Consider the following 17,389-nt stretch of genomic DNA (forward strand, 5'->3'; position numbering starts at 1 on the left):
TACCCTACCCCTGATAGTAAGGAATATCCTTATGGCATGCCAACTACAATGATGGTAGGCCTACAAACCAATACATCGATATATATAGATAATGCAATGTATCACATCTTAATACATACTTAGCGTCAGGATCTGCTATAAGCAATCACAATCGAATGTCACAACCACAACGAGAGGGTTAGGATATATCCCTAAAGTTATTTCATCACTAATTACTAGTTCCCTCTTATCTGTGAGACAACAAAGGGAAGAAAGTAATTATAACATGGTTAATGTGCTTACACAAAAAATTGGCCCTATGTTCAACCCTTTTATTCAAAAAATAATCACAATTACCAACAATTGGCTCAACAGATGGGTCGAATTGCTCATTTCTTTAGTGCTCCTCAAGCGCCTATTCGACCAATCCCTCAAATTAAAATGTTAGGCCAGTTCAAAATCTAAGATGTCAAACAATGAATGTATTCCTAATGGTCGAGGGCGACAGGTTATGCCCTAACAAGTCGAACAACCCATACCTAGGGTAGTCGAGGATGATTAAGGTCGAGATGGCCCAGAGGTAGTGTTAGTTAATAGAAATCAGGATGGAGATCAAGTAGTTAGAAATTTCCAACAAAATAAATTTGGGGGAAAAATAACATAGTTATCCTTGAGAAATATTGCGAGTGCAAATGTTATTGTAACTCTCAGCAAGATAGCGAAGACCGCGTTACTGACGCAGACCCCTCACTTGGATAACACGCTCAAAGTGCAATTGGCACACCACACTCTTAAGAACTAGCCACTCCAATATCGTAGGCGGTGGAGCCCTGAAGACATCCACCTGAACCTAGACAAACCTGGGGGGCAGGGAAAAGAACCACACCTTTGGCTGAGAACAATTCCTAATGACGTTGGAGATAACATTAACTTTTCCCAATTTGAGCTAGTAACGACCAAACTCAATTGTCATTCTAATTCGCACCGGTGGAAACCATAGAGTTCTGCGAACACGTCAAATGCCATCAACAAGCGACAAGTAGGGGTTGTTACTGGGCTCCGAACTAGCATAGGTTTATGCCCTTGCCATGCTCGAACCACATTGTTTCTGCAAGCGGGGGTTTTTCCCATTCGTGCTATCCTCTCAGAATCTCGGCAAGTAGGATGGTTGGAAGCTTGATAAGAGAAGTGGTCGACCCAAAACTACCACCCCTGGATAGTTGAGCCCGTTTGGGCAAATCTTAATCCATGAGAGGACTTTGATCTTGGTCTCTTTCCCTTTTGTATTAGCTGGAGGGGACCGAGTTTGATCCTCAATATTTACAACAGTACTTGAAGATGAAGGTTGGCCTGGTTCCGAAGCGATTGGAGAAGCCTCAGTAGTGGTAGACATGAAAAGATTAGTGGTAAGAAGAGTCACAGTTCGGGTTGGAAGAGCCATTTTAACACCACGAGTCGCTCGCTCTGCTGCTATAATATAAACCTTTTGCAAAGAATCCCTTTTATCTGCAAATATAAACACCCAAATTAAAAAAAATAATAAATAAAATTGTATGACTCCACCCTCACTAAAAATATCTTTTCTCTTTAGACGACCGACCACATTCACAATAGGGAGAGTATCAATGGACCACTTGCTTTGCAGAGAATTCTTCACCACACCAGGGAAAAACCACTTCTCATAGTCGAGACCTAGTAAAGAGTCTCTAAATCTCTCTTCATCATAACTTCTTCGAAAGTAAGAGAGACCAATTTCACACCATACAAATGAGGTTCACGGTGGAAGTGAACCCAGGCCCAGTATTTCTGACACCTATCCATACAAGGGCGGGAAAATTTGATAGGGCTAGAGTAGAGTGCAGAGTGAGCTTCCAGAGTACGGAACCTCACCATCATGAAGTGCCCCCGGAAGTCACCCTATTTTTTAGAAAGGGGTTGAACAAAGGAACATGATAGTTCTCTGATCCCGGATACTATACATGTAGATTACAACAAAGAGATGGAAAAATAGTCGATAGGAAGGTTCCCAAGACCTATACTCGTCCCAAAATTGGAACACCTTCATAAAAGCTCAGACACCATGATTCAGTTGTGAAGGGGAAATCTTCAAAAACTTCTACATACCCATCTCAAACTCGGACAGGGGAATTCGAAAGTTTATTGGGTGAACAGACACACATAAAAGGGAATGGTCCACCCCTCAAAAGTGTTGCATATCCTCTTCTCTGATTCCATAGGAAGAACTGACCAGTCAAAAGGGCGACCCAAGTGCATTTGTTCGCATTTGCCGACTCCACTAACACGACTCCTTTCAATGATATCTCATCGGCCTTGAAGATCCCGAAGGGATTGAGCCAGCTGATTGAGCCAGCTTACACCATCCCACCGAGTTCCACGTGCCAAGTGATCCTTGATGTCGACATCACTCGGATTTGACCATAGGCTTTTTGGTAAGTCTTAACAAAAATTTTGGTGCCATCCCTACTCAAAATGGTAACCTCCATCTCTAGAGTCAGCAAAACAAGCAAAGTTGAAGTTCGACAATCAACGAACTAGATCAATAGAAACAAGAAGTTACGGACCAACAACTAGATTTCACCTAGGAAATGTAAACAAACTCAAGTGCACTCGAATGTCCTAGGGAGAAGCGCCATACTCAAAAATGATAATCTAAAGTCACGCATCTAAAAAATCTCACGAAATATTTCAGTGATGAAAAAACATTTAATGTCCTTGTCCCCCACTACTTTTGTAATTGATTCAAGACTTTTCTGCCTCTCTCCATGGTCGTACATCATCACTAGAGGCCGGCCACGACTTTGAAAACTTGGCTAGTTCACGCCTAACTAGTCTGGAAGGCAACTATTTTGGGTCAGTCAAAGACCTAATACAAAGGTCCAATCATACACAAAGCCCATCAAAATTATTCAACGTATAAAGTCAACACACATGAGATTCAAGGTACACTTTCTTGATCTCCAGTTTTCACTATATTTATCTTGGACTATCAACTGACTTGAGCATTAGAGTGTTAGCCTTGCAAGTCTACCCCGCACCATCATACCAGAAATCAGCATCGCCAATTTCAGAGTCATACGTCATCAATCAACACCAATTTTAGTTCCACAGCGAAACAAATTGTAATTACATTTGATAGGTATTATCACTATATCAGAATTGACTCCGTAAACCGACTCACATTGTATAAACAAGGATAGCTTCCACCTTAAATGTATCAAAGTCTATCCACTCTATAAATGGACTCTCTAAATGGAGGTTTCACCCCACATGTATGACAATCAATTAACTCATTTGCTACCTGCTAGCATAACGTCTAACTTAAAAATTGAAGTATCATTTATATGTACTCCCTTTCACATCCAAAAGAGTGGGAGAGCTACAAGTAAAAGAGAATATCAACGTTATTCGACCAATATAGTTCACAACCTGCAACTGTTATGCATTATGAAGGAATTCAAAAATGTGCTGCCATGAGAGATAGCAATCGTGTCATAATTCATAAATGTCATTTTACTTCCTTTCTTTAAATGTCAAATTAGCTGATATTCTTTAAATAATGTGGTTAGGTGTTAGCTCGAAATGTTTAAATAATGTTTGGAATTCTTTTACAAGAAAGCAACACTTTCATTTCTTTATCAGCAATTTATATGTAAATAATCAATTCTATACAGCCGACTTAAGACCACTCGATAAAAACCCATAGAACAACACAAATGGTTTTCATCAACTACTCAAAATCTTCTCACCAAATGCTTTACTTTCATAATGAAATTATTCCAAAAACCAATTCCTAAATTTTAATGGAGAAAGTGTACATCAAAAGCTATGTAGCACGGCCTCATCATATTCAAATAACATCTTTTCTAACATTATTATTACCAGTGTCTACGTGCCATAGTCAATATCATATCTTTTGTTGGCGCCCGCCCAGTGCCTCACATATCAAAACACACTATTTTCGGATAAAGCATGTCTTGCCTTCATCCTTCATGATATTCCAAATGCACACCTAGAAAGAATCATCAAAACTAATGTTTAACATATCATTTTCTTTTATTCACTTTCTTTTTTTTTAATCTACTCTCTAAAATTTGGCTGTCATTGATTTCATTCAGCATTGTTGGTACCACTATTGCCTCCTCTCCTGCTTGCTGTGGTGTTCTTCAATATCTGCAAAAACATCAAGAGGTACAATGAGGACGAGACGACGCCATGCATTGGAGATGTAATTGAATGTGCAAATTTAACATACTTGTCTCAGCATTTGATTCTCATTCTGCAAAGTTGAAAGTTTTTCTTTAAGCTCTGAATTCTTCTTCTCCAAGTCATTGACTCTTGTTTCCAAGTCACTCAAGTACGCCTTTTTCCTCTCCCTTGCTTGCTGAGCTGAAACTCTGTTCCTCAGCAGCCTATTACAAAAAATGCAATAATCAATCAAAGGAAAAAGGTTCGAGTTAAAGGTTTATGTAATCAAAGTTTACATACATACCTCTTCAGCCGTTTGCTTTCTTTGTCAGCTGGGCTTCTCCCTCTCTTCTTCTGACCCTCTCCAGTCCCTTGAGCGCGTTCAGGACCAGCAGTTGAACCAGTGCCTTTACGAGGGGCTGAAGTTCCGGCAGATTCACCTCCCATATCTGGCACTCGTCTGATCTCCTCGTCACTCTCGAGACCTGAATTATGCCAAAGTTGTTAACAGTTCAAACCCAAGTAAATTTTCTAGGCCAATCAAGATTTCCATTTTATTTATGTGAGTACCGATTAAACATCGACTCAGACACAGACATCTGACACGTCGACAAACCTAATAATATGATATGATACAATACAATCATTTCAAAGCTAACTCTGTACCTGGCTGCTTTGGATCAGCATAGGGACGTGAATGAACGTTTCCGGATTGACCTAAAGGACCTGATGTAGTTTGAGCAGATTGAGTATCAGATGTGGCACATGCAATCTCACCAGACATCTGACAATAAAATAAGAAAATTACAATATTATTGCAAAATGAAGCACCAAAAATTATTACATGAAATACATTCCATATTTCACATATAATACTAATTAATGTGAATTATGAACAAATAATAAAAAATTACCAGTTGTCCATTAGTGAGATGGGGATTTTGTAATTGAGAATCATGTCCAGAAGACGAAGAGAGGTCAGCATCTTCATCCCATTGCCATCCCGTCTTAGAATTATTTCCTGGACCATACTTGACCTCATTCCGTAGACCATCGACATCCTCTTCATCGTCATCTCCTTTCAATCTAGGACCGTCTGAAATCCACATTCATCTTGTTCATGGCAAATTCCGATGAGGAACAGACGAAAACTAAAAAACCATGTGAGCACAAGCTAACCTTTGTGAGTTTTGTATCTAGTCTTGCAATGTGGACATAATTGGCTCACATTTTTAATTTCGTATTCATAACAAGGATGACAAAGTGGGAAGGCACATTCATGGCAAGCAACGAAAACACCGCCCGTGGCTGCTAATCCAACAGTATCGCCACATATTTGACAAAACTGACCATTCAAATTCGTTACAGGTTTAGACTGCAGAATACACGAATTATACTACACGTTAGTATCACAACTATACAAACACAATTTAAGCTTATTCACATCGATTTCTCACAACCAAAACAAAAATGGCATGTTGCAACACAACCACATAAATTACAATGGCAAACAAGTTAGATATGGACATAACCATAACCAAGATGTATTCCAAAATTAGCACTTAAATGTAACAGGATCTGAGAATAAACTACAGTCATTAATCGTCTTTCGAACTTCAAACTAAATCAAAGTTCTAAGTCAATGGCCTAACACATAGGCTTCACCAAACAACATGATATTATAATCTTCGGATCAGATGATGTTTTGTCTCTCAAAACCGATTTAACTGTAAACTCATCTACTACTTACAGATTCAAATCCACATACTAATTGCAAATCACAAATTTAAACTAAAGAAAGTACAAAATTCCCAACTTAAAGAAGTTCAAAAATGAATAGGAAAACATCAGAATATGCATCAACAATCAAACAGATGAACAACCAACTAAATCATAGACCCTTTAAAAAAAAAAACTACTCTTGAATACTGAATAATCTACAAAAGGACTAAAACTTGAAAAATTCCATCACCCATTTCCATTGCATGCATAAAAATTCAATCTTTTTGACAAAATTTAATGACCCAGAAAAGAAAAACAAGTCATCATTGAACATCATACTATGATTATGAACTAAAATATTAAAAATAAGTTTTTTTGTATGAGAAACACCAACCCCAGAATCAGAACCATGTCTAACTCGAACAAGTTCACTCCTTTCATTCGACCCAGTTGCTAAACCTTCCATCTTGTTCCAAATCTCAGCCAGCTCAATCAAACTCTTCTCATCATTTTTTCTCTCTTCAAGTTGTTGTTCCCGCTACCAAGTTGAGGTTCTATGAAGGATTGTGACCGTTGGATCTTTTAGCATCTGACGGTTTAAAAGAGGTGATCGTGGAACAATGTGAACCATGTGGAATCTGCTGAATCAAAGGTTAATGTCTGAGATCGTGGATGAGTTAGGACCGTTAGATTAGTTTTGAAATCGGACGGATGATAAGAAATAGAAATGGGGACCATGTGTGGTGTGTGGAAAGCTGGATGAAACGTTTCGCTTTTTCTAGATGGGTCTTAAATGCATAGGGATAGATGTACTACCAACTACACTCCATCTAAAATAAAATATACTATCTCAAAAGTTGATATACTTAATTTAAAATTCAAATAAGATTAGATAAACTAATTTAAAATTCAAATAAGATTAGATAAATTAATTTGTTGAAAAGTGATTTTTTTTTATATTATTTAATCTCATGTCTCATTATGTTAGAAGGCTTAGATATGATTACTAGTTGAATGGCTCAAGACTTGTAAGAGTACAACAAACTTTCCTATTTTGGCAGCTAAGTTTAAAAGTTAGGTACAACATTTGGTTATGAATTCATTATTTTTAGTAAGTAGATAGCTTTAGTTTGTTAAATGAATTGGGTTTAAAGCAATGACCTAAGTGTCTTTTTTGCTATTGATTTGAATGAATGAATTTGTAGTTTTATTTTGGGTTAAATAAGTTTTTAGTCCCTGTAAATATGACACTTTTCAGTTTTAGTCCCTACAAATTTTTTTTTCGAACTTTGGTTCCTGTAAGTTTTTCCATCCCCATTATGAGTTCCTCCCGTTAGATTCCACTAACGGAGGGTGACGTGTCATGCAAACGTGGATTTGATTTCTTTCTTATTCGCCAGCGTGGAAATGATAAGGGTAAACTCACTTAAACAAAAACTCACCCACATATTAACCATTTCGTTTTCACTCAAGCTCTCCACTTTTCAACTGCAAACCCTAGATAAATTATCTTCCTCCAACATCGTGGTCCCAACATCCCAGACAAGAAGCATATTTGTGGTCCTAAAACGAAGCACCTTGTGGTCCCAAAACGAAGCCTAGTGGAGCTCCATCGTTCGTTCGAGGTTGCGTGGACCAGGTATGTGAATGGTTCATCTTTCTTCGACTTCTTGCTATTTTCTAATGATAGTGATTGTTAAATAAACATTAACTACTATAGGACAAAGATTTTGATGATTATGTCGTATCTGTTGAGTACAGCATATGTACTTTTGTTGTCGTTTTTTGTTGCCCTAATTAGAAATTGAATTAAGTATTGTTTTGCCCTAACAGGAAATGTCTAAGTTTAAAGTTATTTTCTACACAAGGGGAAAGTTTGTAAAAGACCCTGAACTGAAATATGATGGTGGGGAAATGTATGCTTTTAGTGGTCAAGATGTTGACTATTGGTCTTTCTTTGAGGCTTGTGATTTAGTGAAGAGTATTGACCCTGAGTTTGATTTTAAGATGGTTAAGATGTGGTGGAAACATGAAGAAGGATCTTTTGAAGCTGATTTAAAACCATTTAGAGATGATGGTGATTCTGCTGAGTTGGCTGCTTATGCTATTGGTCATGAAACTGAAGTTGAGATATACTGTGAGCCAAAACCAGATGAAGGAGAGCTGACTTTTATGGACTCTGTTAGGCAAAAAGGGAAGGGTAAGTCTTGTGCATCAGAGAAGGAACCATTAGCTGATTACAGTGGAGATTCAAGTGATGAGAGTATCAAGGATGTACACTTTGATGACAGTGAGGAAGAAAGGATGAATGGGTTTGAAGATGGCTTTGAGGAAGTAGTTGGTGTAGGTAAAACTAGTGAAATTAGGAGTCCACCTGTTACAAACAATGTTGTCCCTAATGAAACAGACAATAACAAATATATTACAGATGAGATGGGCAAGGCACATGTAATTGAGGAGGAATACATGACAGATGAATTGGACAGTGGAGCTGATGATGAAAGTGGTGATGATAGACCATGTGTTATAAGGTTCAATGCAGAAGAATCTTTCACTAAAGATTTTGTTTTTAAAGTTGGAATGGAGTTTCGTTCACTTAGGCAGTTTAAAGATGCTATACTAGAGCACAATGTTCTTAGTGGGAGGGAAGTTAAGTTTGAAAAGAATGATGCCAATAGATGTAGGGTTGTATGTAAGGATAAGGAGAAGTGTGATTACACTGTGCTATGTAGTAGAGTCCTAACATCCACTATTTTTAGGATTAAAACCTTGTATTCTAAGCACAAGTGTGGAAGACAATTCTTTAATAGATGTGCTAAAGCTGATTGGGTGGCTAAGGTAATTGTGGATGGGTTGAAGAACAACACAAAGATGAAGTTGAATGATGTGGTAGCAGATGTTAGGCTTAGATATGCAACAGAAATCCCAGGTTGTAGGGCATTCAAGGCAAGGCAGATTGCTAGACAGATTGTGGAAGGTGACTCTAGTAAGCAATTCAACCTCCTTTGGTCTTATGGTACTGAGTTAAGAAGGGCATCCCTAGGGAATACATTCAAACTCAACACAACATGTTCTGGTGAAGGGTTAAATCCAAGATTTGAGAAGTGTTATATGTGTTTTGATGGGACTAAGATGGCATTAAAAAAAGCACGCAGACCTTTCATTGGATTGGATGGATGTCACTTGAAGCACAAGTATGGTGGAATTCTGCTCATTACTGTAGGAAGAGATCCAAATGATCAGTACTTGCCAATTGCATTTGGAGTTGTAGAAAATGAATCAAAATACACTTGGAGCTGGTTCATGAAGTTGTTGTTGGAAGATATTGGTGATGGAAGATGGTGTTTTATTTCTGACCAGCAAAAGGTACACTATTTATGTTGTTTAATTGTTTTATAGTCTTTTGTTATTGTTTACTTAAAAGTATTTGTATTAGTATTAGGGTCTGACTAGTAAAAGTATTTGTATTAGGGTCTGACTAGTAAAAGTATTTGTATTTGTTTTAGGGTCTGGTCAATGTGTTTGATGAGGAGTATCCTTCCTTTGAGCATAGATTCTGTTTAAGGCATCTTTATGCTAACTTCAAAAAGAAGTTTGGTGGAGGGACATTGTTTAGGGATCTTATGATGGCTGCTGCTAAGGCAACTTATTATGAGGCACATGAGGCAAAGATGCCATGATTAAGGAAGCAAGTGTGGATGCTTATGAGTGGCTGCAGGCAATCCCCAAACACAAGTGGTGTAAGCATGCATTTCCTTTCTACTCAAAATGTGATGTTTTAATGAATAATCTTAGTGAATCATTTAATGCTACCATACTTTTGCAAAGAGACAAACCCATTATAACAATGTTTGAGTGGATCAGAAACTACTTGATGGGTAGGTTTGCAACACTTAGGGAAAAAGTGAATGCTTATAAGGGTTATGTAATGACCAAACCATTAAGGAGACTAGATAGAGAAATATAGAAAAGTGCTAGTTGGACAGCAACATATGCTGGTAGGTTAAATTTTCAGGTAACACATGTACTTTTCACTGATAGCTTTGTAGTGGACCTAGAAAAACACACTTGTTCATGCAACTATTGGGAGTTGATTGGGATACCATGTAGGCATGCTGTAGCAGCCATTCATAGGAAAGTTGATGACCCACTTAAGTATGTACACAAGTGTTATCTTAGGACCACTTATGAACACTGTTATAGTGAGGTCATAACACCTCTGAATGGGAAAAACAAGTGGCCTAAGACAACACAACCTATTATCATGCCACCATTGTTCAAACGTGGCTCAGGGAGGCCCAAAAAACTACGCAGGAGAGAACCTGATGAGGCAAATCAAACAAAGTGGCAAAGAACAAATACAAATCACAAATGCAAGATTTGTTTTGTACTAGGTCACAACAAGAGGACCTGCAAGAAAAACAAGCAGATAGTTGTTGTATCTGCTGCAACAACATCACAACAGGCTCCAACACAAGATGCTCCAACACAAGATGCTCCAACACAGGCTAGTCAAACAAGAAAAAAAAGGGTATTGTAACTAACATAATTATTTCTTATTCCTGCACTTTTAGAGATTAAGACTGACCTATGTCTTATGAATTTTATCAGGGGAGGCCTACAGGGTCTATCAACAAGAAAAAGAAAGATAAAGTGGAAACCAAGACAAAAAAATCTAGGGCAACTAAGACTGCTGTTCCTTAAAAAGATGGTGTTCCTGAAAATGTTGTTCCTGAAAAAGATCCAGTTCCTGAAAATGCTGTTCCTGAAATAGATCCAGATGGTGTTCAAGATTTTGTTCCTGAAAAGGATGATGTTCAAGATGCTGTCCCTGTGCAAGATAATGTTCAAGATGCTGTCCCTGTGCCAGATGATGTCTCTGTTCAAGATGCTCCCATTCCAACTGAAAATAATGATCATGACATCAATGATTCACAGTCTTCTCTTAAAAAGTATTGTGGTATAGATGCTGAAACATTGGCTAAGCTGCTTGATGATGATGAAATTCTAGATGTTCAGCCATTGAATGTTGACACAACTCCAGTGAAAAGAACAGTCAGAACTTTTGTTGGTAAAGCTCCAAAGGTGGTCAAGAAAGCTTCCAAAGCCACTGCTTCTTCTTCATCCAGGCCAACATGTTCAGAACCTGTAAGTTTTATTTTGACATTACACACTTCTTCAAATTACTGTTTCATATAGATTAACTGTATTTGTTAATTATTCCTAGGTCAAAAAACCAAACCAGAATCCTAAGGCCAGGAAAAGTGTTGATATGGGTGTTCAAAAACGGCAGAGTGACAGACTTAGAACCATAAAAACAAAGAATATTGGTGGCCCTGGAAAGAAGCCTGATGACCCTTTGGTCATTGATGAAGAAGAAGCAACCTCGGACCAGTCCAAGGGTGGGAAGCAGTCAGAAGATTGGGAGGCCATTTGCAAAAGGATGACTCAATAGGATGACTTAGGGATGCTATGCTGTTTAGTTTGAATGACTCAGTGGGATGTGTTATGTTTGTAACTATTTTGTTTTGTGATGCTATGCTGTTTACTTGAATGACTCAGTGCAATCTATTTTGTGTTTTATGAACATATGTAACAAACCTAATGGTATGTCAATGGTATTTTGTGCAAATTTTGGAGACAAATTATAAGTCATAGTAAGTCACTTTATATGACAAGTACTAATCAAATTTTATAGTCAAATATAGGTCAGATAAATGACAAATTACATGTCACTTTCAAGATCAATTATATGTCACTTTAATGACAAAATATAGACAAATATATGTCAACTGGTGTAAACAAAAACAGATTATAGGTCAATTGAATGAGAATAACTGATTCAACATTAATACAACTGATTCAGCAGATTATGGGTGTAAACAACACTGATACAACATTAATACATATTGGCCATAAAAAATCACAAAACAACAAAAGATATAACTGATTCAACAATTATCCAACTCAGATTATACCACACTGATACAACAATTGTCAAACTCAGATTTCATACCAACAACATTACATCCAAAATGAACATTCAAAACACTGATTCAGCAATTACATTTCCATAGAAAATACATATTGACCATTACAGACACAACTATACACCAAGTCTTCATCTTTCCATACACAATGTAATACGGTGAACTGACTTTTTATCGATCGAAATATCGCGGTAAGCAAGAGTCGCCACCGACTTTTATTTTATCCAAACAAATTCGGAAAGGCAAAAAGAAACAGAAAAAAACCTTTTTAAAGAAATCTAAGTTCGGGGGGTAATTTATGCAAAGGGAAGGTGTAAGGCACCCTTTGCATCCATGGTTTTCCATGGGCTCTTAATTGCTTTGCTTGCTCGTTTGTTTAGAAAATGTAGATGAAAGAGATAGGGACTTTAGCTTGTGAATAAGCGTTGCCCTTTTGAAAAATTATGAGAAAGAATATAATAAAAAGGTTTGAGCATTGCAAGGCAATTAGGGGCAATTACCTTAAACTCAGATGATAGGTCTCTTTTTGCCTTTCAGAATGAAAGGGTCTATCCTTGCCATAAGAGGGCAGGAAGCCTTTCGTTTGGAGGTTGAAGGGTCATCGAAACATCCTTTGCCATAAGACTGTCCCATGCCATAGGAGGGCAGGTAGTCTAAGGTAAGGATCAGAATAAGCCTTATTCGTAGGCAGCCAGAAGATACCTCAGCCTTTTTCCGTAGGCAACTTCCGAGGGTCGAGGTCATTTGTGTATCGAAGGCAGCATCATTTAGGGTCGTGACCTTTTTATCGAGGCAACATGGCTGAGGTATCCTCGTATTCGAGGGACTTGGCTTATTCTGCAAAAAACACAAGGCAACAGGCAACAAGGCAACAGGCAACAAGGCAACAGAGAGGGTTACCCAAAAGCGTGCGTGTGTGCACCAATCACGTGATTATATTCAATTATATTATCTTGTAAATTAGTGAGGCTAATTCAATTTAATGGTTGTCACTCCCTATTTTACTAACCACGCAGATAATATAAGGCAAGAACAACAATAATATGGGGGAGGGGACAATGAAACCAGCGGATCCCTTAGTAGGGCTTGACATAAGTAATCATTAAACAGAAAGAATAAAAGATTAGAGTTTAGGGTTACCAAACTCGTAGCTTTGGCAATCAACGAACCCTGAAAAGGCAAACAAACCAAAAATAGGGTGAGTGCATTATCGGTTCGGAGGCAAACCTTGCTAACCCTAAAAATACAAATATAACGAAATTTAAAATAAATAGATAAAATAAGTACTTAGCTTCGAATTTGATTGACATGGTTGGCGGTCGGAGGAAGCCTCGGGGTCAACCTTCGGATTTTGAAGGCGCGTGGTCGAAGGTCTATGATGGAGCAGCGCGTTCGGGCCTTTTAGATATGGAATTAGCGAGATCCAGTGGAGGAGATAGAGGATGAATTTGCAACTATCCACGAGAATAGATGAGTAGCTCGAATGTACCTCACAATGAACAAGAAAAATGCTAGTAATAAAAGGTAAGATAATGTACAATAAAATGACGAAAAATACTCGCAACTATTAACTACAGTTAATAATAATAATAAAAACATAAAGTTAAATATTAAGTAACAATTATTAAAATGTTTTTGGGATTTTATAAACCAATTTAAATATCCTAAAAAAAATGCAATTAAATATTGGTTTATTTATTTATTTAAGATGAAGAAGAAATTAAAACAACAAACCTGATATGTCAATTTAAATATCCTGATATGTCACTAGTGAGAGGCGGCCCCCTTTGATCTCATTTGCCTAATTTCCGGCCACTCAATCGTTGACACGTGGCAAGGGAAAAAATAAAAATAAAAGAATAGCAACAATAATACATCGTATGAGCATTCTAAGTAGTGAACCAAAACACTCAATGAGACTTTGTCTCTTTCTTTCTTCTGCAATTCGAAGACCTTTCTGCAAACACTCAACCACTTTGAAACTCCACCAAAATTAAAAAAAAACAAGGTTTAACATCAATAATTTTTTTTCTAAAACCCCAATCAATTCTCAAAGCCTCAGACTCAGCACCATACATAAAAATGTTCATGAATCTTAAACGTTCAAACCGAAATCAAACACCAGTTATTGATGGTTATTGGCAATTTGTAGAGGGGTTTGCATCGATGAATCATGGAGAATACTGTAGTAACAAAAAAATCATAAAAAGGGATCAAGAGAAATACCAAATTGGAGAAGACTCTCCGACGATGAATCCGGCGAGGCCTTACGTTTCGTAGAGATGATTGGTAAGCTCGAAATTGATTCTTCTTCCATTTTTCTAGTTTCTCTCTAATTTCCCTCTTCCTCTTCTATGTTATGCGGATGTGAGTGATTTTCCTGCTGTGGACGGTTGAGTGACTATTCGGAGGCGGAGAGAGATTAAGCGGTTCAGCCGCTGTGTGTTACACCGTCGGTGGTGTCGAGGGCGCTCTGCTGCCGGTGTTGTTCGTGAAGAGCTTGATCAGAAGCCGGAGCGTGTGCCGCGATGATATGAATGGATGTTATCTTCTGATCGTGGCCTGGGTTCATAACATATTGTTGTTGTTCGTTGGTGAATGTTGTTGTAATTGTATTTATGGCTTTATGGTTGTGTGGACTTCACGATTGCAGGAGAAACAGGCTTGGCGGAGTCGATTCGGCAGTAGAGAACTGCGGTTGAATTGCTGTCATCACTACAGGCTTGTTTTGGTTTGTGTAATAAAAAACATGAAGAGGGAATCGATTAATGAAGATGATGATTTTGGATGTTAGTATAGGATGAAGTGGTTCGGTACTGTGTGTGAGAATTGTAAAGGCTGCAGATGGTTTGTTGTACCGACAAAGCTATTGTGTGTATGGAATTGTAGAAAAAATAAGGGTCACTGTGTAGATATGTACATGAATAGGGTACGTTCAAGACAAAAAATAAGGATTAGGAATCGGTCCCCTGTTTTGTACGCGAATGTTAGTTTATATAAGAATAAAAATTAGGTTAGAATAAAATAGAATAAAGTTAACTTCAATCAACATAATTAAAATCTTAAATCAAAATTAATTTGATTTTAGATTTTTACTATATTAATCAAATTATATTAATCTTTTCCTAATTTATTGTTACTAAGACAAAAATACATGAAATAACCAATAAAAATTAAAACTTTCCCTTTTTTGATTTTTGAACTATAAAATGCACAAAGTTGTGATTCAAATGAATATATTTTTTTCTTTTTTTTTTAAAATACTCTTTAAATAAAAAACGAAAATAATAATGAAAAACTTATTTTTTGTGATTTTTGTGATTATTTAAATAAATGGAAATAAAGTTAGGACTAAAATTAAAAAATAAAAAATAAAAAATAAAAAGAGAAATGTTAGAAGTGATATTCGAACCCGGGACCTCTCGCTCTTGCGCCTTTTAACCTTAAGTCCTTACCAACTATGTTGCGTCACTTATTCAAAATAAAATGACATTTGCAAATATATGAGGGCAAATTTTGGGGTATGACAGCTGCCCCTGTTCAATTATCTTAAACCTGAAGATGTAGAGTGGTTTGTATGCCAGTCGGTATCTGAAGGTGGAAGATGATTGAACACTAGAATACCAAGAAATTTGCCCTAGCTGAAGCAGAGACCTTTGTCGGAGATGGGCTTGAAGATGCCATCTAGTAAATCATGCATTAGATTATGTTTGGATTGTTGTTTGAGTGTTGATCGTTACGGAACTGCTTTTAGATTTTGAAAAGTTGATTGTTTAAGGAATCGTCTGAGATATCGACTTAAATCTGAAGGTGGATTGTTAAGGAACCGTCCAAGGCATCGACTTAACTCTGAAGGTGGATCATTAAGGAACCGTCCAAGGTATCGACTTAACTCCAAAGGTAGATCATTAAGGAACCGTCCAAGGTATCGACTTAGATCTAAAGGTATATTGTTAAGGAACCGTCCAAGGTATCGACTTAACTCTAAAGGTGGATCATTAAGGAACCGTCCAAGGTATCGACTTAACTCCAAAGGTAGATCATTAAGGAACCGTCCAAGGTATCGACTTAGATCTAAAGGTAGATAATGTTTATTTGAATGCAGCAGTAACCTGAAAAAGGTAAAGTTAGTTTTTTTATGCCATTTCATGATGCATGTAATGCGTTTATGTAACGGGATTCTCAAAATAAATGATAACCTCGCATGTTATGTATGTACTTGTCGCGATGCTTTATGTATTATGTATGAACGTGTATGCAATTGTATTAATATGTTTATGACATGTGATATGTGAATATGATTTATGTTGTCTTGATTGAGAAAATAAATCTCTATGTCTTTGTGATTTTATTGGCCGATCTTGTCTTGAGGATGCTCAGCTGGGGATTCATGGTTTCCGCTTGGGGATGATTAGTGACTTGATGTTCCCTGATTGGGGATAAAGACATTAATAAACCATGTTGGCGAAGAGCAAAGTGTTGGAGAAACGAAAGTGTTGAAGATGTAAACTCTGTTGGGGAGCCATGTCTTTGTCGGGACGAGACTTTTTGAAGATATTTTCTTAATGATTACTCTGTGGGGATATGATCTTATGAACCTGGCTCTGTGGGGAGATGTGGGTGTCTTGAAAGTTGCCCCCAGTATCATAGTAACTTACTACTTGATTCAGGACACGCCACTGAATATTGATTCAAGATGTTGAACTGGACTTGCGTAGATTTGCCCCAGTTAGCAGGAACTTTGGAAAGATTTGCCTCGCGAGGACTTTATGAGATGTTTACTATGGGCGATATGCCCCCAGTAATCATAGGCTCATGACAATGTCTCACGTTGATTGGGGAGTAGCTTTAGATATACTTGGATGTATGCCCCTGATTGTTCGAGCATCCATGAGAGATTCTCGGAATCTTGACTTGATTGCCCCAAATTGATTGGACAAAACATGTCATGCCCCTTGTATACGTAAGAGACATGGCTTCTTGGAGTAATATTGTCTGTCGGGATTACTTTTAGTCATTAGTTGTACCCTGTGCAAATTCTTTCAATTGCTAACATTTGAAATTATGTAGCAGAATATGTCTAATAATGTATTCATGAGATGCAATGCATACGTTTGTCTTGAGTTTTTAAAAAACATTAAAGCAGGAGATGTAAAAACATGACATTTGTAAGAACATGATGTTTGTAAAACGAAATATCAACTCAGCATTTTTGGTAAACCTTAAGGAGTCGGGATACCTTTCGGTGACAGTATGCTTTCGAACTAACCATGCTTCAATTAGGACTTTTAAGAGTTGTAACGTGGCTTGGTTCACGGTTCAAGAAACAAAGAATAAAGGCTCAAAGTTTATTTGTACCCACCCATCTTCGTGATGTTCTTCGATCCTAAGCTCAGTTAATTCAACTTATGCATTCAGGTTCCAAGAGACTTTTGGATTTGCACCTTTGATAATAATGATAGTTCACAAGCAAAGAGAACTTTTGAGATGGC

At 37.4% G+C, this 17,389-nt stretch overlaps 2 protein-coding genes across 2 annotated transcripts; one reads left to right on the forward strand and one right to left on the reverse strand.

Annotated features, from left to right (window-relative positions):
- Window positions 1–3,739: 3,739 nt before the first annotated feature.
- Window positions 3,740–6,461, reverse strand: LOC131640309 (cellulose synthase A catalytic subunit 1 [UDP-forming]-like). Its single transcript, XM_058910722.1, has 7 exons — window positions 6,302–6,461; window positions 5,365–5,560; window positions 5,100–5,281; window positions 4,852–4,969; window positions 4,490–4,670; window positions 4,253–4,409; window positions 3,740–4,170 (listed from the first exon to the last, which is right to left on the reverse strand). The coding sequence occupies exons 1-7, from the start codon at window positions 6,371–6,373 to the stop codon at window positions 4,108–4,110; spliced, it is 969 nt and encodes a 322-aa protein (XP_058766705.1). The 5' UTR covers window positions 6,374–6,461; the 3' UTR covers window positions 3,740–4,107.
- A 1,282-nt stretch (window positions 6,462–7,743) lies between these two features.
- LOC131640310 (uncharacterized) lies at window positions 7,744–9,587 on the forward strand. Its single transcript, XM_058910723.1, has 2 exons — window positions 7,744–9,273; window positions 9,414–9,587. Exons 1-2 carry the CDS (start codon window positions 7,744–7,746, stop codon window positions 9,585–9,587), a joined length of 1,704 nt encoding a protein of 567 aa, XP_058766706.1.
- Window positions 9,588–17,389: the final 7,802 nt, after the last annotated feature.

This window comes from Vicia villosa, unplaced genomic scaffold, assembly GCF_029867415.1.
Source record: "Vicia villosa cultivar HV-30 ecotype Madison, WI unplaced genomic scaffold, Vvil1.0 ctg.003053F_1_1, whole genome shotgun sequence".
NCBI classification, from domain to species: domain Eukaryota; kingdom Viridiplantae; phylum Streptophyta; class Magnoliopsida; order Fabales; family Fabaceae; genus Vicia; species Vicia villosa.

What these genes read in the sequence shown, in the direction of transcription:
- LOC131640309 (XM_058910722.1), bottom strand. Translation starts at nt 6,373, where the DNA reads ATGGAAGGTTTAGCAACTGGGTCGAATGAAAGGAGTGAACTTGTTCGA. An exon ending in GACATGGTTCTGATTCTGGG is followed by an intron (nt 5,561 to 6,301) that starts GTTGGTGTTTCT and finishes TGTATTCTGCAG; the next exon opens with TCTAAACCTGTAACGAATTT. An exon ending in ATCTCACTAATGGACAACTG is followed by an intron (nt 4,970 to 5,099) that starts GTAATTTTTTAT and finishes TTTTATTGTCAG; the next exon opens with ATGTCTGGTGAGATTGCATG.
- LOC131640310 (XM_058910723.1), top strand. Translation starts at nt 7,744, where the DNA reads ATGTCTAAGTTTAAAGTTATTTTCTACACAAGGGGAAAGTTTGTAAAA. An exon ending in TTATTTCTGACCAGCAAAAG is followed by an intron (nt 9,274 to 9,413) that starts GTACACTATTTA and finishes TATTTGTTTTAG; the next exon opens with GGTCTGGTCAATGTGTTTGA.